Genomic DNA, 23,768 nt, shown 5'->3' on the forward strand with positions numbered 1-23,768 from the left:
TTTTGTATGCTGTGAATTCTCGCATATTCATGAGGGCAGATTATGTCTAACAATAACACCAGTGTTGCTTTGCTTTGTGTTTACACAATAGAGCATTGCATGTCTTTGCGTTTACACGAAAGACCATCAAAATGGGCAGCATGTGCACAGCAGTTTTGTCTGTTGTACTTCAAGGAACGATTGGCCCTCATTAACAGGCGATGCAGTGACTTAACCCGTTTGTGAATAGCATGTAGTAGTCTGTGATCACAACATGTAGAATTAAGGAAACAGTTCAAAATTCATGATTTATATGTAAATTTTTAATGGCTCAGGAAAACTATAGAGGGCTACAGATCATGTAACAGTATTAATTTGTAGTGTTTTCATTATACCACTGGTGCTCAAGTAATAAACATATTTAAAGTTGTGTAAATTATGATTAGTATAACGATACTTATGAATACAAAGTAGTTTTGTTTTGTTTACTACAGACTTTGTCACCTACAATCTTAGAAATATTTGTTCGAACACTGTAAGGCCATATTGGAAATGGTCCCCCTTCTACCCCCGTACAATGTTGGCATGCCCAATATGCTCATCTTCACCATATCTTCTCCCAACATTGTTTGGTGGGGAAAGGGGAGGGGGCATGCTTAAGATGAACGTTGAGACAACACTATTATAATTCTTATTTTCCAGTGACTCATATAGCGTGCGCACCAAGCTAAGAACAACATGGGAATTACAGTGGGTGTTCGAACACATTTTTTCTGGGATTGTAGTACACATATACCTTACCAATAGTTCTGAAGGTGGTATTGGAGGCATTGTCTAGAAATAAGGAAATGCTGTGAGCATGTTTTAAACAGCTAAAAGGACTGGAAAGGCTCATTAATATGTAATTTTTGCCAATATTTTGCTAAAAATCAATGCATGAATTCAGGTTACTTTTATTTTGCATATTTTTGCTCTGAAACTTGGTCAAAGTGTTTCTAATGTTCTAATGTATTATATAGTGAAGCCTCCCTCTAATTTGCATATTTGCATAATTAATGAGCTAATTTGCATAAATGATAATTACTTATGCAAATAGGGGACAGCTTCACTAGTTCACTTTATAATACATTAGAACATAAATATTAGAAACACTTTGACCAAGTTTCAAAGAAAAGTATGCAAAATAGAAGTACCCTAAACATTTATGCATGGATTTTTAGCAACATATTGGCAAAATTATATGTTAATGAGCTTCTCCAGTCATTTTACCTCATTAACTTTATTGATTATTGACAAAAACAATAAGATACAAAGAAAATATAAATTGATATATTTCGAAAACTGTATGTCCGATTTGCTCCAAACAAATAGCATATTGATAAGTGTGCTTTGCTCTACTCAATTAATCTGCTTAGAGTACTTCCATATTAAATGCCTCCAATACCACCTTAATACAGAATCTGTCTTTACCTGCCAACATTTGAATCTTGAAAAAAGGGAGATTTCCTGTTGCAATCAGGGAGATTTGTCAAAATGTGTACATCTTAATGGATGAAACCATTTCCTTTTCAGGGAGATGACCAAAAATTAAGGGTTCTGAAGGTTTAAAAGCAGGGAGTCTCCTGCGAAATGAGGGAGAGTTGGCAGCTCTGGCCTAACCCCAAGCAGCTGGTTTATATTGTTCTGAATAATGATTTCCTGTATCAAAGCAGTAGAGTAATGTAGGAGTACTTTTTAGTAGTATTAAAACACAATGCAATGCATTACTATTTTCTATAAAAATATTTCACTTTGCGTATTGTGTCCAAGTTCTTTTACTATACAGTATTTCAGCTGGTTCAAGTGGTTTTATTATTGATCATCACAAAAGTTCATAATATTAATAATTGTCACTGGGCGGGAAAAACCTCATAAAGCCTTGAAGGTGTAGACTTTATATTGAAGAGATTGCTTCATCCATGTTCAAGGGCCAAAAGTACATGCAGGAAACACCTCATATTTACTTTTGGTCCTTGGAAATGGATAAAGCCTTGTAGGTGTGGACTTTATACTGAATGGTTCGCTTCATCCATGTTCAAGGGCAAAAAGTACATATGAGGTTTTTCCTGCCCAGTGACGATATACGTTTTTATGTGATATAGTATACATAGTATACATTAAGTCCAGATCTTCCACAAATTCATTAATAAATACAAACTCAAATTTGACATTTTTTTTATGCCAACCATTCAAAATAGCGAAGGATCTCTACCAAGATTATGGAAGTACAGTTATTTTCTTTGATAGAGTCTGCTTAGGGAACAAGTAATCCTTCATTATGATATCCAATTCTTCTAATGCCAGCTGTGCATGGAGTAATAGCACGTCATCTTTTTCAACAGTAATGGCCAACTTCAGTTGCCGATACAGATCACGCATCACACCTTCCAGAACCTGTGAAAAGGTGCAGAACAAAAATTACCAATACATTTGCAACAAACTTCTCTCATATAATTCTTTAAATAATGGTAGAAATTCTTGCATACTTGCAACCTTTCTTAGGTGCCATATGGTCCAGGAACCAACAAAATTGTTTGGTTGTTTACTGATATCTAAACTTGTGTTGCCAATTCCTTTTATAGCAGTTTATAGCATGCTAGCATGCCAGTAAGCTTAATGTAAATTAAATTGACAATATAGGGGCATGGTGTTAGCCATGATCCAAATATTGCCCACCCAAATTTTTTTTGGTCCAAATATCGATCACACATAATTTGAGTAAAGTATGTTGCATACCCGATTTAAAAACACCTTATACCGGCTGTATCTGCAAACTATGATTTTTGGTACATTTAGTGTGTGCTTTTAGCAACATGCCCATATTAAAGGAGTATTTCCTGATCCAAGCATCCTCTTTTAAAGACATTTTTCAGCAGATATCCACAAAAAAAGCTTATTCCCAAAATTTCAGTTGATTCCGATTTTGTGTTTGCGAGTTATGCATGATTTTTAATATGTGTATTACACTGCTCCATAGACAATGTGTTGTAATTTCGTTCTGGTATACCAGAACGTAATTCAAATTTCACAATATTTCTGCTAAACGAATTGATCTGCAAGAATTTTTTTTTTACATAAACATTATGTAGCCAGAGGTTTCCAGTGGTATAAAAAGAAAAGTGGGAGGATGTTGCTGTGGATCACAAAATGCCCTTTTAATTGAACTCTTATAGAACTCACCTGTAATGCATTGGAGCCTAAACCTTTTAATATCAGAGTTATCACTAATACACATGCCCTGCGCACTTCAACTTCTGGATCTGTCTTCAGTAATGTGCTCACACAGTTCATTATCTAAGTGTAAAAAACCACACATTATTGCAAAGACATGAAAGCATCAAACACACAAAGCCAGGTAAAGTATCATGGCCACAACAATCAGAATGCCCTCTCCTGCATATAGATAACTAAGGTTAGGGTTGTTTTAGGGTTTAAGTTATATGGTTAGGATTAGGATTTAGGATACAATCACTGCTAGTTGCATGACACCAACAATCCTAGACATTGCTGCTGAGTAGCGCTTTCTTCATGAAGCTATAATAACAGGCTACAATGAGGGATGCAGACTCTCCTGCAATGGGCAAGTCCAGTTGAAATCCATATACCCATATGGAAGACATAATCTTACTATCCCATACAGGGAGGGTACAATTCAAAAGGTAACTAAATGGGTGAATCCATTTGAAATCTATACCCCCTGTGTGGTAGATGAAGGTCATGTCTTCAATAGGAGGTGTACGTATTTGAACTGAAATAGCCCAATTCCTGCATGCCGGAGACGAGTCCTGATGTTGTAAGCAAATCATTAAGAATTACAGGAATGAGATTCTTTTTGCAAAACTTCACAATATGGGTAATTTTTTAATGACAAAATGCATGAAAAATCACAATTCCCGACCAAGTGGCTTCAAACGAAAAGTAACTTTGTATAATTAATATACCAGGGTGATCACTACAAAGTAGATAAAAAAAACCTGTTTGTTGAAGCATGATCTTTTGTTCTAAACAACCGATTGAAGTGAAATTAAGTTACATTAAAGCTTGATAATTCCTTTTTATGGCACAGTTTTAAAATATCTTAGTAAGTGTAACCATTTTTCTAAAATTATTCACCAAGTATTAAAGATTATTTTTGACCAACCACTTGCACAAATTAGACAGACAATGGTTTCATACATTGGGTTATAAAACTTGTGACTTACTTCATGTACAATAGGACCAACAGAGAACCTTAGGAGCTGGCAAACATCTGCCAGATTGGACAGGCTACTGGCTCTCATACTGGGGTCTGAATCTCGTGTTCCTACCAGAAAGGCACCTAGTAACTGCTGGGAGTAGTGGGGCACAAGGTCACCTGTATAAATACAAAAATAACTTTGTGTGTTACTTTGGATAGTTAATTATATGTGTCTAAACATTCTATTAAAAAAGAGTCTTGGAATTTCTAGTATTTACTACTACTCTTACCTTCAATACATGCTGTGTTCTTGTGTTAGTTCTTATTTGTTACTGCATTGTAGTAGCCTCCCACAAGGTGGCAGTACTGAGTATGCCCAAGCCCCTCAACAAACCTCTACCCTACTCCACCATCCCTGCCACCCTACCCCACCTTATACCTCACCACCCTAGTCCCTACCAGTACCCATCCCACTACATCTTTACTCCACTACACCACCCTACTGTACCCTACCCACCTTTACCACACCACACACTCTACGCTACCATCCAAACCCCACAACACTCTTGCCCCACTACCCCAACACTCTACACCCCCCACCATATCCTACCCCACCACACCCTAATATATACCGCCACTTCCATCCACCATATAGCTGCAATCCTGGTGGACAGTCAGTCCATGGTTGCATAGTCTGTCATCCACTTTTGACAGCAATTACCCCCACACATACCCCTCCTGAATTGTGTGTCAATCGACAAACCGGGGACAAATTGGTCGCTTCCAAAAACATTTTTTGATGGAATAACTTACCATTCTGGGTCATGACCCTACCCCTGTGTAATGTCCCCGTGTTTTTTTATTGCATTTCAAAGCTTTTTTAGCCATAGGGGATACAGGGGGTGTAGTCTCTCTAACTGGGGATGTCCCCGGTTTGGCAGATGTCCCCGGTTGTGTAATTAAAAACACACAACTACACCCCACACACCCCCACCCCTACTCCCCCCCACCGACAACCGTGGACCCTTTTTGTGTGTGTGTGGTAGTTAACAGTGAAACCGTGGACCCACACACACAGACATCATAATCCAAACGTGGACTTCTTTGATATTTCACCGCTAACCGTGGTCCTGGTATTACACCTACCATAGAGGACCCTACCCCATATGCAAAGTTATGCTGTATATCACCCTCTGCCGCTGTCCTACGACCGTGGACGTCCACGTTCGCAGTTTCTGGTTTTTCACTACATAAGTGTGGACTCAAAGTCCACGTTTGTAGGTGAAAACAAGCGCCACCCACCCTCACACACACATTAAGACTACCCACCTAAACACCTTGTTGCTTTAACCAAGGCTTCCCCTATTTTCAGTCTGGTCTCTACCGTCCTATGCAGTGGCGTCTCTTCCTTTTGAGTTCCTGCAAATTCTGCACAGAGTTTGGATACTACTTGATCTGGGAAGACATCAACTAATGCAACTAGTCCCTGTATAGAAATTGAGGAATTAATTGAAAAACTTGGTTACAGAGTCATGGTCACCATCTTAGAGTTCTATGGCTATTTTTGTTTTGTTTTTCATTATTCCTCATATGATAGTGAAAACCATGGCCGGGTCTGGCTGCTACCTGGCTTGATGTGCATCAACATTTTTTTAAAGGATGTGCAAAGTCTTGAAGATGTTGGTATCTTCAACAACTCTTCCTATACCTTTGTACAGGAGCCAACCGTTGTTAATCCGTGATGAATCAACACTTTTACTGTAGCGTATACGCGAACGCGACTATGTGTTACGCGAGAGCGCGTAAAATTCGTCATGCCAAGAATTCAGTATTTTTCAGGTAGCGGCTAAACATTGCCGTTTTATTCTGTAGTTTTATTGCTGATATCAACAGAGAAATCATCGAAGTTTTTGTAAGGCTGAGTGGCAATGATTAACTGACATTCCTCGTAAAATAATCGTGAATTATATACGATCTTTAGCTTGTTTTCGTTGTTGAAAGGATTCAATCATAGTTTCATCGTTGTTCATCACCGATTATCAACTCGCGTCCGCAGCGTCTGCGTGGTTTACTTCACCAAGCAGACGACGCGACGCATCGTTGTTAATCGGTGATGAACAACGGTGAAACATGATTGAATCCCTAAATCAAGCCCAGGTCATACTACATTATCAGCAAACTCAGTCTACTAGAACTGCCCCCGACTTGGAATGGGCGGTGATGGATTGAGCACTTTGGTCCCAGGAACACTCCCTTTCCAGCTGCAGAGTGCCAGATACTGTCATGACATCAAAAGGATTTTTCTGCTTCTCCATTTTCTACAAACCAATTTTTTTTAGTTTATAAAGCCTTCATGCAAACTTTGACAACTATATCATCAATGATCATTGAAAGTTACTCATCAAATTAAGACTTCAATACTTTGTATATCTATCATACAAAAAGAAGCAGGTAATGGTGAATCCAACTGACGAGGACACAAAACACATCAAGGATCAATAAATGATACAAGAGGGTACCTTGAATATACAAACAACTGGAAAGTAAAAGAGCAAGGTACACCAACTTGACGTGGGGAAACAAGTAAAATACAGACTAGACGGTACGCAGAGGGGGACAAAAAACAACAAATGTAAGCATAGAAGTAGGTAAATAGGGATTTTCATCACTTGTTCTTGTGCACTTTTGTATTCCTATTGATCCATGTTGTTTTTGCAGGTTTAACATTTCTGTGGGCCTTAGAATTGGTAATTTTTGGCTATTGAACTTTACCTAATTCTATGCCAACATTTGTTGTTTTTTGTCCCCCTCTGCGTACCGTCTAGTCTGTATTTTACTTGTTTCCCGATGTCAAGTTGGTGTACCTTGCTCTTTTTCTTTCCAGTTTTACCTATCATACCTTAATAGCCGAGAGATAAATGTAAGAATCTTCATGCGTCAGATTCTCCTCAAATATTTTGAGGAGTGTATCTTTCTTCTGCATAGCCTTGCCATCGTGTGACTGCAGCAGCTTAGCCAGCGCCATCAAGGCATGGCCTCGCACAGGCAGAAGTGGATCAAAGAGTTCCTGGAAAGCTTCATCAAATTCCTTGCTAACAGCTTCCTCTTCAGACTGTCTTTCTGTAACTGTGTTATCACCATTTCCCTTTGTAGACTTGACACCAGCTCCCTTGTGTCTTGCATCCGATTGAGTATCGTCTACAGAACTTTGCTTGTGTTTTTCATTTTCCTTAAAGTATCTTTGCTGCGCTTTAGTTCTTAATTCTTGAATTGTGTCCTTCATATTTTCTGACCACACAGTTCCATGCGTTGCTACGGTAATGCGTAGTTCTGTTGCCATGACGCGTATCGGCTGCTGGGGATGAAGGTTGCTTATTTGTTCAAGCAATGGGATTAGCTCCATGAAGACTTGCTTATATTCTGCAGTCTGTAATTCAAATATACGAAATGATTTGCTTTTATTAGTATTTTGTTCATTTATTTTAAGCTTCTTTAAAAATAAAAAGTGATTATACAATTTTGAAATTTGATACTTATTTCCTACATGTAAATTTTTTCTTGGTTTACACAAAAAATTAGACATCTTATGACTATATATAGCTATTTATGCATGTACTCCACATGCCAAATGTAATTTTCCTGTTTTAGCTTGTATTGGCACTGTAAGTTTAGCTTCTAATGCAGGCTGCATCAAATTAACTGTCCGATAAGTTTAGACGATCCATTATGGGTGTATTGTTGAGCTATGACAGTGTTTGTGTGACATCACTTCAATCCTGTCACAGGTCAATGATGCACCACCAGAGCCCAACCATTCCACTTGAAGATACAGGGTGTATGAAAATGATTGGTACCCATCAGTTTGGTTGTCTATTGAAACAACTGCTTCTTCCAAATTCAACATTAGATCCTCTTGAAATGACTACTGGACACTGACGGGTACCAATCATTTGATACACCAGTGTGGTAATTACATATGACGGTTGTCCCATATACCATTATGCAAAAGTCCATAAGGCATCTGAGTTTTATCTGAATTTCTTTGGTTTTGAAACAAGATATGATATTGATTCATGCATTCATAGTATTTATTAGTCTAATTCAGCCTAGTTTATTTTGCTGTTAGTATCCCTTCCCCAAATATCAACTTGACACTAACCTCGCCATCTCCCATCAGCAGGGTTGAGGTTAGTCCAAAAGCCATGGTCAGCGTCTCCGTCTCAAAAGCATCAATAGCATCACTACCTTCGGCATCAAGTGATTGACATGCTCTCTCAAAAGTTGCCTTAACAAAGCTGAGTATGTGTCCTGTGTTCTCCAGTAAATCTGGCCCTTGAGTCTCGCACATCTTGGATAGTATGGCTAAGATTTGTAAGCAATGTTGCAGGTGTTTTATTTGCTTGGATTGATTAACTTCAAGCTCCAAAAATTGTTCACTTGATGTTCGATTTGGAGTTGTAGCTTTTGGTTTAGAAATAATAGCAGTCAGTTCCTGCAGGAAATAAAATATATAACAACAGATGTACTAGATATCAATGTGGATCTATTGGGAGAAAAAAATGGGGTAGCAAAATACAGTAACGTCAGGTCAAAAATAAATTGTTTGTTTGTCCTCACACTCTCTGTGGAAGTTCGGTCCAATTTTTTTCATAGCCATAAAATGTTTACATCTGCAAAATAAGCTTAATAAAAAATCCTAAATGTGATTTGGGAATATTTCTCTACTGTCTCACTTCATTCATGTTTTTTTTATGAAAAAAGCAATTGAATTTTGGGTGGGATGTTCTGGTCACAGTGGTCAGGCACACAAATCTCTGAATCATACTATAATGGATAAAGCCCTTTAATGACTTGCTGAAGATAAAATTGACCTGGTATTAGGCTTGTTATCGACAGAGCTAATGTCGCCAATATTGTCGACAATGAATTTTTCCGACAGTCGATAAGAGACTTTCATTGTCGACAAAATAGTAATCAATAATAAATCATGCACGGCTAGTAATTAGTAGTAAAAATAGAAAACCAAGAGCTTCACAATCCAGACAAAATGACCCTACAAACTACAAAGGGAAGCCAATTAATATATTTACACTTAGACAGGTATAGGCCTACCATGATAACGCCAATAGAATTGCCATGATCCGAGTTAAAATGCCGTCCAAACCTCCCAGCTAAAAACTTTTTACCAATAGCTAGCGTGGAAAGTAACTATGTAAACAACAAGTCAATGTATACTGTACACAGCACGTGTTCAGCCAGTGTAAACTGGTTTGGGCCACACCTGCCACTCGGCATGTTCAGCGAATTTATAATGAGGTGCATGTACGATGTACAGCACATGGCAATTGGCCTGAGCGAAACCCATGTGTATGTGGTGCAACGCTGTGTGTGAGCTATTAATAGCTCATGGGTCAGTCCATTATAGGCACTGGGAGGGCAAGCTGATGTTTTAATACTGCTTGTAAAGATGTAATTATATTTCTTGGCCCGCCTATGGATTAATTATTATTTAGCTGTTTTATTTAAATATAAAAGTGAGATGATATGGCAATGAGTTGATTGGGTTCATGATAACACAGTCACATAGTCATATTGAAGTGAAGTCCTTCCCCCGAACCACTTTTGAACGGCTTTTTTGGGAGTCCCCTGCACACGTCACGTCATTACATCATCGCTGCATGCTTTCACTATTGAATAAATTTGACCTTGTAAATCATCGTAATAAATCCTCAAAATAAAGGAGAAAAAGCAAATAAATGAAGCCATCCAACAAGAATTATGTTTGGAAGAAGTCAATTCATTTAAAGGAAATATGGTAGGATAAAGTTCGGCACCGCTCGTACAGGTAACAAGTGCTATTTTAGGGTCATAGAATTTGCCATCGTCGGCCGTCATGGATGCACAAATAACGCATTGAGTGCTAAATTCTGAAGCTTTATAAATGACTTTATTTTTCACTTGTTTGTCGACAAAGATTCGACGTCGGATTCAGAGTTTTGGCGACATGTCGCCAAAGAAAAATGAAACGATAACAAGCCTACCTGGTATATACATGTATGTCCTTTCTTGTGATTTATTCATGCACCTTATCGTTCATCATGCAATGTACAAATCATTGTACTTAAGGTGGTACTATACCCCCCTGATAAATTTTGTAACTAATTTTGCATTTTTCTCAAAAAATAACTACACACTGGTAACAAAAGTTATGTATATTATACTTTTTATAGGGGCAAGGAATCCCAATTACTTCACTGAAATTAGGTACATTCTAGCGGTACCTCTTTTCTTATCATAAATAACATACTGCTTGTCTTGAGTCACTGAAATTCCAGTGTAGTAACTGGATTCCTTGCCCCTATATAATATACATAACTTTTGTTACCAGTGTGTTATTATTTTTTGGAAAAATGCAAGAATAGTCACAAATTTATCAGGGGGTGTGGTACCACTTTAAATCATTTGTGACATACCTGCAAGAGTATAATGAAGTAGTCTCCGGTCAAGCCATCTTTCTTGAGATGTTGCAGCAAAACCAAAGTTGACTCGGCTACACTTTCCTGGTTCATTAATGATTCACTAAATAACTCTTCCTCACTGAAAAAAAAAACAAAATAAAAACAAATTATGCTCAAAGATGTGACCTTTGGCATATAACCTTTGGGTATAACCTTTTAGGGACACAAATATACACAATGGATGCTAAGTGGTCCTTCTAGCTATGCTGGCAGCCCATAAAAGGTCATATATCTCTAGAATGCCTAATCAATGGGGTATTTGTAAACAGTAAAAACTGGGGTAAAATTGTTAAAATACTCAAATGGCAATGAAAAGAATCTTGAATAAAAGAATACAAAAACTGTATAGTTTAAATTGACATATCTATGGCATCTAGATTTAACTAGGCCACTCCAAATCAAACTGGCGGTGGATGAGATTAACACAAAATCATTACAGTGTCACAGATTTGCACCATTCTAATGTCACATTTTTGTAAAATCAACCTGAATCCGGCCAAGCCTGCATGTGGCTCAATCGATTTAGCTCAAGATTTGTGAAATCAATGCCCTTTCCGAAGATCACGATTGGAGACTCTAGTATCGACATCGCGAGTGTTGCTAGGAATCTTGGAGTGACCATGGACAAGACAATTGGGATGAAAGATCATGTCAAGAACGTTGCCCAATCAGCTTCCTTTGCAGTATATAGGATCGGCCGTCTAAGCCGATACTTGGATCGTCAGTCTACAGAACGCCTGGTGCACGCATTCGTTTCATCGCGTCTTGATTGCTGCAATAGCCTCCTCTATGGACTCCCGGACTATGAGATTGCGAAACTACAACGCGTACAGAATTCAGCGGCTCGGTTGGTATCTCGCTGCAAGAAACGTGATCACATCAAACCCATTCTTCGCGAGCTCCACTGGTTACCCGTGCAACAACGAATCGAGTACAAAATCGCACGTCTCACTTTCAAGGCCTTAAACGGTATGTCACCTTCATATATATCTGAACTTATTTCGGAGTATAAACCCAGTCGTTCTTTGCGCTCATCTTCACAACATCTTCTTCGTCACCCAAACTCTGTAAATACCATTTACTATGGTAATCGGTCATTTTCTGCAGCTGCACCTAAGATCTGGAACAATTTACCATCTGAAACTCGCGACTCAACATCTCTGGACAAGTTTAAAAAATCTCTGAAGACTTATTATTTTAAATCAATGATTGTGTAATGCTATTTCGTCATGTTTTATCTCATTTGTATGTCATAGCTTGCTCTCTGATTTTGCATACTGCATAGGATGTCCTGCCGCCTTGTGCGTGCTTTTGCCTTTGTTCTTTTCTGGTGTTCCCCGTGCAGTATTCTTTTTCAGTTTGTTTCTGAGTGTTCACTATGTTTTTTGCACTTGTTGACTCTTGTCTTCTTGCGCCCTATGCCTTGTGCATTTCCACGTGCATTATGCTTAGTGTACACTTAGTGCATATCTTTTGTATTTTTGCTTTGATTGTATGTTTGATTGCTTTTGTTATGATTCTATTATGATGTTATATAGTTTTTCATGCTTTATTCTGTGGTGTATTTAAGATGTATCATATTTACAACGACTTCACTCTGCATATTGCATTTGTTATGTTCCTGTTCCATGCTCGCTTCCATGCTATGTGCAATATGCCCGGTGTTGTTTTTATCATGTTTTTGGTTGTTTTTGTTGTAAGTTTGATGCCCATTTGATGTATGTTTTATACTTTGACATTAGTCTTGTGTGCTACATACATTTCCCATGGTTTTGTATTTCACTTTGTATGTCGCACATCTTGGTTTCATCTTGTTTTTTGCTCTCGAGTTCCTTGTGCAATGTGCACTGTGCAATATGCTTTGTGTATTTATTTTGTTGTTGTATTTTATAAAGTGATGCATTTGTAATATTATTTATACTTTATACATTTTATATCTTCTTCATACAAAATGTTCGACATACCATGCATTTTTCATAGACTTCACTTTGTTTAATGCATTTGTTTTGTTCTCGTCTTTGCTCTTGTGTGCCTTTGTGCAGTTTTTCAAGTGCAATATGCATGGTGTTGCTTAATTAAGTTTGTCGCAATGCTCGTTTGGTAGGCCATATGTTGTTTTATTTTGTGTTTTATCACATACATTGGCTTCGATTGTGACTTTTCACTCAATATATTGCATTTGTTTGTCTTTGTTCTCCATTGCTTCATGCATTTCCCTCTTGCAATATATTTTGTTTCAGGTCTTTTATTTGATTTATTTGTGTATCTTTTTGCTAATTCTGGTATTTTTTTAAATATTTGCTTTCTTAAATATTGTTTTTATGTCTTTTAATTCTAAAAAATCTTGTACATTTATATCTTTGTTTTACTGCTGTAAAGCGCTTTGTGATCGCTTGATGTATTGCGCTATATAAAAATAAAATTTTATTATTATTATTATTATTAATCGGCAACATGCAGAAACTGGCTGTGAAGGAGACTAGATCGATTGTACAAAAATGTGATAGCATGATGGTCCAAATCTGTGGGGCTGTTTCATGTTGTCCACCAACTGGTGATCGAAGTGTTGCAGGCCTGACTAAGCCTCCCTCTGAACATAGTTCAGGCAAGACAAAAAGCCACCATAACATGATTCATACAGGTAAGCATTTGTGATATAAAGATCTCACAAAAAGTAACGCAGCCATTACAGATATGCCTATAACTTTAAAATTAATGTATGGACAATAATTTAACACAAAAAGAGCGAAGGTTATATCTTCGCACATTTGATACCCCATTCCTTCAATGTCGTTCATTATTAACAAAAATGTTTTCAAAGAAAAATATCTGAATTTAAAAGTTGCATTTTACAGCAATCAATGGTTATTAGGCAATCATTATGTAAAACCTGCCGTTATCTGCACGCTGAATTCAAATTAATACAATTTTACTGCAACTTTTAAATTTGGTTATTATTCTTTAAAAACACTCCTGTTATTGAACAACACTGGATGAATTGGGTATCAAAATGTGTAAATAAACCACATTTCTTTCTATGTTAAATCATTGTAAATACGATTACTAGTTCTTATTGCTATAGGTGTATTTATAACCGCTGTGTTACTTTTTATGAAGTCTTTACAGTTCTTCCTCGTAAGAGTACTTACCTCACAGACACTCTGTACACAGCAACGGCTCCCCCTTGTGATCCAGGTACAAAGGTGACATTATCATGCATTGCTGCCATGTCACAGTTTTTTTCCACAAATGTAACATGCCTCAAGTACTGTAAAGAAATACTTTTCTTGCTCTGCAGAAAGAAATTCACCAAGAGTTCCTCAACAGCAGATCTGAAAAAGTACAATTTGAATACTTTAAGTCTTTGACTTTATATCCGTGGATACTTATCAACAACTAACTTATTACTCCCTATTCCAGAAAAATACAGAACTAATTTCTTTAGATCAAAAAAATATTATCCTGTTTTGCTAAATGAAACCAAGCTGAATCCTAATCCTTTTAGTTATATTTGGCCAATTTTTGGAAATAATGGCCAAAAACATGCATTTTAGAAGTTTTTTTCATATGCTGTGACAATCAAGCCCAAACTTGTACAAAGACTAAGTTTAAGTTATACATTCTAATTTTTGGAAAACATTCCTTCTTAATTTTTTTCACAACCAGTTGTAAGAAAACATGAAAAATTGCATGTTTTGGCCTATTTTCCCTCAAATTGCAAAAATATTAAAATTGAAAAAGGATTTATATAGTCTCATTTGGCAAACAAGATAATATTTTTAATCCAAAAATTTTTTTGCTGTATTTTTCTGGAATCAGGAGTAGTCCCTGTCAGAAAGAAGTTTAAAGAACATGTACAAGTGCAATGGGTTATTTCATTTAAAATTAAATTCACACACCCCCTGTGAAAGATTCACTGATATCTCAATTCCAGCTGTACCTTATGTTCAGTCCAGCCGGACATATTGAAAAATCCCATTGAAAATTGAGGAAATTTATCAAATCCAGTTTCGCATAAATTAAACAATTTTGGTTTGGAATTCCAAAATCTTTGTATTGATTTTCAAATTAAACAGCCCAATTTGACTGACAATGGAACTGAATGTAATATTGAAGAGGATAGTCGTCACAGATTCATTGAAATAAGACCAGATTGGACTCAAACACTAAAACCAGTACTGAAAGATTTGTATTCCACTGTGATAGTAGTAGACTTGAATCACTATCATTTTTGGTCAAAAATGTGACTGCTTTGCCACAAGCAGCACCATAAGCATGAAGCACCAATAGTAACATGGGCAGCCTTGGTCCATCATTCAATTTGAGAACGTAGCAAGTATTAACCTAAAACTGAGTGTCATTGTAGGTAACAATTAATGCACTTCTCAATTGGAACCCCATCCCCTAGGTACCCAGGGATGGCTGGGTAGTTGATAACATTTGGACAGGGAGTTGACACAAATTTTGTTCCTGCAGGGCCAGACATGTGCCAGGCTTTGTTCAGGGAGTTGACCAAGTCCAAAGAGCCGGGAATATATGCGGGGACTTGAGCCAAGGCAAAAGGCTGGGGTTTGCAGCAATTGCCAAGCTAGTGACAGTTGTGATTTGGTTGTGGTTTTACATACAAACATTACTCTGTCAAACATAGATTTAAGGCCTTTTCAGTGAGTTGAGTAAGTCCAAAGAGCCGTGAATTTGGGCAGGGACTTGAGCCAAGGCAAAAGGCTAGGGTTTATACAGCAATTGCACGGCTAACAAGAGTCAAGGACTTAGCCGTGTTTTCACACACAAATATTGCCCTGTCAGTCGTAGAATTTTCTGTGAGTTAGCCGGGAGTGATACATTTAAAAAATACAGCAAAATATATCACTTGACAGATGCACAACTTCTGAAGAGACTGAATAAATTATTCATTTTGAGCTACTTACCTCAGATTGCATACTCCTTGCCTCGCAAAACAGAACAGTTTGAATAAAGGGTCTACAACCCTTTCCATAGTAGTGATAAGTTGTGAGTTGGGTTCAGCACCTATGACATACATCTTGTGAATACACTCAATACATTTGCTAAGAGTGGTCTCACTGATGACTGCAATCTCAGCTGGTTGATCATCTCCTAAACTTAGTTCTAAAAAAAGGCAAATAAACAATCCAATTTACAATATTTAGCAGTCTATTTATGCAAGTTCTGGTATGGTCCTATGTGTTGCATTCCCCACCTGCTGAAAAGGGAGCCACCCAGCCTGTGGCATGCAGTAGCATTCAGAGCGGTTAGGTGTTTGTAGGACAGGGTTGCTGATTGTCAGTTATGGTATGGGCTGGCGCCTGTTGACCAACTGGCCCATGATGTTGCCTCTCCTTGTGAATAGAGCTCCGGGTACATCAGACCAGTGCTATGTAAATAGCTCAAGAACCTTGTACATGTACAATGTACATACATTCCATGGTATTTTGGACAAATTTCTAGTCTCAATTTTTCATCAAAAGGCCTGATTAATTTACAACAATTATGTTGATCTAGGAGTTCGCAGCTCCCCAATAATTTGGTGTTGTGCGCCCATAGTGGTACAAAAATTGTTGAGGGTTTACTGTGTATGAATTTAGACAACAATTTTGGTGTGTACTTGGATGCATTTTCTGTACCTGAGGTAACCAATGCGATGTCCTACACATGTTTATTTCAATCTCGCTCTTATTGACGAAAGATGTAGTACTATGATTTCTTGTGTTTGGATCAAAAGTTTCAAACTTTTAAATCATGTTTATTTTAAAATTATCTTACACAGAGCAATACGTCTTTGCTAGAATTTATATATTTTTTTGAGAAATGAGTCATCATTTTACACTGAAAAAACCCAACAATTTGGGACATGGTCAGTCCTGGTCTATAAGCCTTCCTCTTGTAATGTAATTGCCTAAACCCTGGCAAACATACTAGGATTTCGTTTAGAGATTTGTTTGAAGTGTTGTGAAGACTTTTGTCAAATGCTTACACATCAACTTACCCTTGGTGCTAAGAGTATCCAGTAATGGTTTCAACAATGGCTGTATAAGGTATTTCTCAGCTAGGTCAGGGTATTGGTCTACTATTGCAGCAATACAGGTACATGCAACACGTAGTGTCTGCTGGAGCATCAACTGATCCTTGATATAAAGCAGCTTTAACACCTGTACGGTAATCACAAAGACCTCACACAAAGTAATTCAGCCATTAAAAATATGCCTATAGCTTCAGAACTAATAACCGTTAGTGCTCTTTGGTGAATGGAAGGGAAAGAAGGAAGGAATAAAGATAGGTGATGAACAAAGAAATTGTTTGTTTGGGGTGGGATTTGAACTATAAACCCCTCGCATGCCAAGCACTAGGTCGCCCCAGTAGGTATTGGTGTTTCGCTGGCCTGGCAAACGAATCCATGACAGGGTGATTGCGTCATCATATCACGTGGGATGCATGCATGCACAGTGGCTTCAGCTGTAGTATTTTACAGCATGTGGTGTACATGAAGTTAGGGTTACTCATATTCACAATGTGATTTATGCCCATGTACATGTAGGTGCATTTTAATAATCCATGGGCCCAATTTCGTTCAATATCAACAACAGTCAGTATTTGTACAAAAAAACACCCCTAAACACATTTAAAGGTTGCAGTAAATTGTATTAATTTAAGTTCATCGCAAAGATAATGACGGGTTATTCCACAATACTTGCCTTTAATAACCACTGATTGCTGTTATCACTTTCATTTTTCAGATAAGAAATTATCAAACTTTTGGTTTATCCCCTTAGGTCTTCTTGTCTATTTGACCCCTATCATTAGGCTATTACAGTTGAAATCCATACATGTACAATGTACACCCCTTATGGAAGACATGACCTTAATCTCCCACACAGGGAGTGTGAATTTCAAATGGGGGGTTACCTGAATGAATGGGTGACTCTATTTGAAATCTATACCCCTCTGCGTAGGAGATTAAAAGACATGTTTTCCACAGGTGGTGTATGGATTTCAACTGGAATAGCCAATCATCTCACTATGGACCACAATGGCCTCATCCCAATGGCATAGTACAGTACCCTCAATTAAACAATCATATAGTGCAAAATTTGACTTTAAGTTCCAGAGTATGAGTTTTTGTACCCAAAATTTCAAAGGTCATTCAATGAATGTACTAAATGTATTGAGGTTAAAGAACTGTGCATTGATAGATGAGCATGTTGTGGATCCTAGTGTCTCATAAGAAAATGACAATAACCTACCTGAGGACAAATCACTTGGTAGTACCCATCCTGTTTGTCTGACTGTAAAGGACAGCTAGATATCAACTTGGCAACAGCATCACATTTCTCCCAATTTGATGTTTGTTTTGCTGAACCTTGTCCACCTGTACAATGTGTGAATATTTCATTAGAAATCAGTGCAAAAGTTGGGCAACAAATATTCAAATGAAATGAACAACCAGCTTCCATAATTTGTAGACAACCTAAGCATTGGTTGTCCCAAAAATGTGTGATATTTTTGGGTGCAAAAAAAAATTTGTATTTTGCTCTTCTGAATTCTCCATTCTGATCATGCGGATCTCGATCACTGGCACCATTAACTCAGAGAAATTGTACCTAGAAGTAGACCTTGATGATATGAATGTCATTTAAACATGACATCGATTTATTTATAAATCATGATTATAGAGGTAAAATATTGTGGTTGTCCATAGGACAAGTGCATGGCTTATCATGATTTTCGCTGGTGACATTTGGACAAGTGGACAAGTGCTTATTCAAAACACTGCTTGCAATCCAGCTTAATTTTCTATGGTGCATTGGAAAATATTTGTAAAAATCAATTAAAAACACAAATTTTAAATGAGGATACAAGATTACAAGGTCTGGTAGATTGGAAAATTATCACAAGTTCTCTGCAAGATAAAAGGTGTCTCTTTTGATCAAGACACATACATGTATAATATACAGGGTGTATCAAAATGATTAGTACCCATCAGTTTCCAGTGATTATGGACAAGACTACCACAACAAAATGCAACATACATGTAGGAGCTACCTTATTTATAGATGGATGTTATTATAAGGTCATAAAACTATAAATCATGGGCATTTCAAGTAAGGATCCAATGTTGCATATCGAGTACCAGGCTTGTCAATAAACATCAAAAACTGATGAGTACCAAACATTTTGATACAGCCTGTACATACCTCCAACATTAAGGATTGCCTTCAATACATTCTGTACACCTTTGGGCTGCATCATCCTCTCAGCCAACAACTGCCCACAGATTTTTGTCAACCATAATGGAGCTCTAGGTAAGGGGTTCTTTGAGGATTGCTTATCAGCTTGTGTCTTCACCTTGCCGCCTCCTCCTGGCCCTCCATGAAGTAGGAGCAGTTCCTTGATAACCAATGGTTGGTATGTCTTGGTTAATAGTTTCTCTAATTCAGTTTTGCAATATGCTTCATCTTCATTATTGATAGTATCACATTTATCAGCTGTTTTACTGTCTTTGACAACACCCTCACATATTTCTTTGTTGCAATCCTTTGCTGATTTATGCGGAGTTTGTTCAGTCTGTTTTGGCTGACAACCAATGTCAGCTGGACTAGTGAAAAGTGGTTGATCGACATGGTCATCGTCCTTGCATCTCCTGCTAGCAACTCCATTCTGTCCTGTACCATCACTGACAGTTTGAACATTTGATTGAAGCTCTTCTGATGACTTCTCCCGATCCAATTGTAACTTGTCCTTCACCCTTGTCTGCGGTGAATGACATAACTGAACAAGCCCAGCAAGCAGATCACCCAGATGTCTTGAAAAAATAAGTCCACCGAGAGAAACCTGCTGAGAACATTGCAGCAACACTCTAACAATATGCAACAACCTCTCGCATCTCTCTTCCGTAGGGATCTTCCGAGATCCACTCAAGATGCTTCCAAAACCAGATCGATTTTCCAGTGGTACTCCAACCCCCCGTTCAAGACAAGGTACTATCCCCATGCAGGCGATGAACTGAAGTGCAGTCAGAACCATTTTCTGTTGGCCAAAACTAAGCGTATCTGGCGACAGAGGAGGAGCATCGTTGGGGCCTGACCTCTTCATTGACCCCTGCTGAGACTTCTTAAATTCATCCATGGCTCTTTCTATGGAGACTGCTAACAGATTCATCAGTTTTAGACAGTACAACACAAACATCCACCGTATATCTTTGCAATTCTCTGGCTCATGTGGAAATTCTGTTCTTATCTCTTTGGCAACTGACGAGGCATCCTGTAACTTTGAAAGCTCCTCCCTAAAAGTTGACAGTGTTGCCTGAAGTGAAAGGTCAAACAGTTGCCTTTCGTCTGCAGCCACAGTCTTCCCTTGGTCACTACCTGCACAAGTGTAAACAAAATATTCATCAGTAACATATTTTAATACTGAGTAGCTTTAATTAAGATATTTATTTATTTCAGACATACATGTATTGTAAAGTCGAACTGTTCATGGATAATTTTTCTTATGTCAGTCGATGATCACCGACCTCATAGGCAAGGGGCAGCTTAAAATAATCACACAAAGAAGTACGGAGCAACCTACAAACTCTCTGCAGTTGCATCAGCAGATAGGTGAGGTCTGCTTGTTTTCTGTTGACAAGGGGCAGTCTTCAGTGAACGGCTCATTTCAGAGCCACCAAACCATTAAATATAGCAGAACCCGCTAAAAACTTACCAATTGATATGAACCGACGTCGTAAAAGCCTATTCCACAATATTTGTATCGTAAATATAATGACAAATAGGCAATTATTAAAAAGTTGCTGACCTCAATGTAAAGCTCCTATACGTTGATACACCCAAATAAAAAAATCAATGTATACTATACATTGATTTGTACAGGAATCTATACATTGTATAGATTCCTGTACAAATCAATAGACTGGTAAGATAGGTCATACTGGGGAGTGGGGATTTAAGTCAATCTACTTGGGTTGTGTAAATGAATTGCTGTCATTTTCTCATGAATATGTACGAGGTGTATTAATTTTTAAAATAACTTGCAGCTTGTAAATTGTAACATACAATGACAGACTATTTTAGAAGGAATTCCAATTGAATAAACGCAGCTTTAACATATCTGTACTCGATCCAACCGCGATCGTATATCATGTATTTCAAACTACAATGCGAACGCACAACCTTGGATACAATGCTAACCAATCACGAGTGCATTAATATTGCCATGGTTGGATTCACTTCCACGTTTAAATACTCACACACAGTCGCACAACGCACATGCGGTAGGTATTAATAGAAGGAGAATTCACGAACCCAGTTCCCTTTGTACTATGATCGTTATGAGTCGATACTGATCAATCAGGTGTGAATGGTGCACTATCGATTTGCTAAGCTTCTTATCTATTGAGCTTGGTCGGTTATGAACCACCGTTATCGCGACTTCTAAGCAGAATGACGTTATTTTTACCCACAAAGCATTGTGGCCGTGACCATAAACAAAGGAAAACAATTTACTTCCGGTAATTTTATAACGCCAATATTTCTTATGGCCAAGCTTGGCGGATCCTAGAAACAACATTGCCAGTCTTGGAAAACCTTTCCAAATCATTTCCACTGGTTTAAAAGTCCCGCAGACACCCGCCAGTATTACTAATCATGATCAGAAAAAATACATAAATTCACCGTAACTTTGGAAGGAAATGAGGGAATTCGATCAGGTTTTCGCTAGTAAATCAACTTAAATTCGGAAACACAATGACGCAATCGAAGATCATGTGACCGATGCAAAAGGGCACTAATACCATCCATTTCCGGTACGGGTCACCTGGGGGGGGTCTGTCATTAACCGAGTTTCTTTAGCCTTCTCCACTCCAAGAGAAGCAGTAACGCATTGAAAAATCTGGGGTTCCCCCCCCCCCCAAACTTTTGGTCAGCAATGTGTGAGAAGAAAGCTTGATGGTAATATTACTTACCATTCCAACTACGATATCTTTTTATCTACTCAACTGTTTTCGGTATGCATCGCATCGATTCTATAAATTGGCGAGATTAATATTTCACAATTGATTAAAAAATTTCACATATTTTCCATGTCCTTCGGATGATTTTCTATGCCTGGTACACCGAGCTTGAATTTTGCCAAAAGTCGCCGTCTTTATTTGTCATCAATTCTGTGTTACGTGTTGGGAATGTTTTTCCTTGTTATTTTGCGTTTGCGATATTGAAAGACCAAAAATGTGCCAAATAGTATTTGGATTGCAGTTAAGGGATCTGGAATGAGCGTTTTGAGCGTTTCGAGTTTCGACCGTATTTTTTTGGGAACATGAGAACATGTCAGGCATATCGAATTGCATTCTGAATACAAAGAATGTCTTTCTGATATCAAATAATTTTCATTTTTGAAATTCACGATATAATACAAATTTTATGACAAATTATTAAAATTTGATATTTTTCATATTTTGATATATACAGTCCTCGAAGTAAATTTTATAAATCTAATGATATATTCTTAAAGTGTATGTAGCTGGGAGGAAAAGCCGATGATCAATTGAAAATTTTGACCTTTCATCCCACCTAATTACATACACTTGAAGTATATTTATAAAGTTTACTTGAGTACTGTTAAATATCAAAATATCAATTTTAATCATTTGCCATAAAATGTGTATTACATTGCAATTTCAAAAAATCAAAATTATTATCAGAAGGACATTCTTCGTATTCAGAATGCAATTCGATATGTCTGATGTGATCTAATGTCCCACAATAAATACTGTCCAAACGTTCATACCCCACCCCTTATGATTTGATATGTACGTTTAGGATTGTGATTTGTGACAAGATGTAACTTAGTCTTTGAAAATTTATGGAAAGCGCTATATCACGATATCACTATCAGACTGATATGACAAAACGTTTTTCAGTTTTCTTTACTCAAGGGCTTTAATTTAAATATATAAAACATATAAAATGATGTGGTTTGAAGACAAATTTTAATTTGCCTTTAGTAATAATATATAGTACTTAGTAGTCATCATGGTCATGAAATGATGAATACATTTGATAAAATATTATTAAATAAGCTTACACACAAGTTACAGTTTTAAATGTATACAGACATGACAGATATTCTAGTCATGCTATTATTATATTACACAAACAAAAAAATATTTATCTGACGTACCTGTCCTAGGAGACATCAATATCTGCAATAATTTCAGCACATCTGTAACAGGCTCCATGGTTGAACATAGATTTGACTGTGTACCAATCAGCCATGTGCAAAATTTGTTACTACAGCTGAATGAATAAATAACGTATATTCTATGAAAATGAATATGGATTATATAACACAGAGCAGCAAACTATTAAACTACAATTATTTTTCATTAAGTTAAAAATAAAGAACACATTAATAAGTAAAAATATTTTACAATTTTAAAACAATCATTTTTAATTTTAGCAAATGTTTAATTTTCATTTTAAATATATTTTTTACAATGACACTTGATACTTTATTAATAGCTGAGTACAGCAACCATACGTTATTTGCAATACATAAACAACACAAAACGCTGCGAAAGTGGAAGTCTGGAGCAGTGACTTGCTGTGATTTGTGGTAATTTTGAGCTGTTCTGTGATAGTGAACCAGTATTGTGGGTACCCTTTGTAATGTCTATGGTAAGTATGACATTTTGTGTATTTTGTATGAATTATCCTTTTTGGTAAATGCTTAAAAGTTTGGTAAGCTTAACAAAAATTTTTAACAACTACACAGTGTCTGTGGCGGCTGTGCAAAAATGTGTGTCAGGTAAATATTATTGTATTACTGCGCTTTGAAGTTTGAAGAAGACTCGCTTGCCAGTCTCATGTATACGCTGTTTGTACACAGAGACTGGCTTATGCCATTTTGTGTGTCAATGGGATTAACACACTTAACGTTTTGCGCAGCTCAAACATTTTAACAATTTTTTTTGCAATTCAGTCAATTTAAATTATAGACCACTTGACATCATTCATTGTTTTAATATCAACAAAGTTGAGGGACTC

The 23,768-nt window shown here is 37.2% G+C and overlaps 1 protein-coding gene across 1 annotated transcript; it reads right to left on the minus strand.

Annotated features, from left to right (window-relative positions):
* Positions 1 to 1,215: 1,215 nt before the first annotated feature.
* On the minus strand, positions 1,216 to 23,003 carry LOC140159296 (transport and Golgi organization protein 6 homolog). The gene is made up of 13 exons (XM_072182720.1): positions 22,903 to 23,003; positions 18,924 to 20,093; positions 17,973 to 18,097; positions 16,718 to 16,880; positions 15,642 to 15,840; positions 13,863 to 14,045; positions 10,669 to 10,792; positions 8,355 to 8,687; positions 7,095 to 7,622; positions 5,525 to 5,681; positions 4,221 to 4,372; positions 3,199 to 3,312; positions 1,216 to 2,412 (listed from the first exon to the last, which is right to left on the minus strand). Exons 1-13 carry the CDS (start codon positions 22,958 to 22,960, stop codon positions 2,236 to 2,238), a joined length of 3,483 nt encoding a protein of 1,160 aa, XP_072038821.1. The 5' UTR covers positions 22,961 to 23,003; the 3' UTR covers positions 1,216 to 2,235.
* Between the last annotated feature and the right edge of the window lie 765 nt (positions 23,004 to 23,768).

The sequence above is a fragment of the Amphiura filiformis genome, chromosome 8 (genome assembly GCF_039555335.1).
Source record: "Amphiura filiformis chromosome 8, Afil_fr2py, whole genome shotgun sequence".
Lineage (NCBI taxonomy): Eukaryota > Metazoa > Echinodermata > Ophiuroidea > Amphilepidida > Amphiuridae > Amphiura > Amphiura filiformis.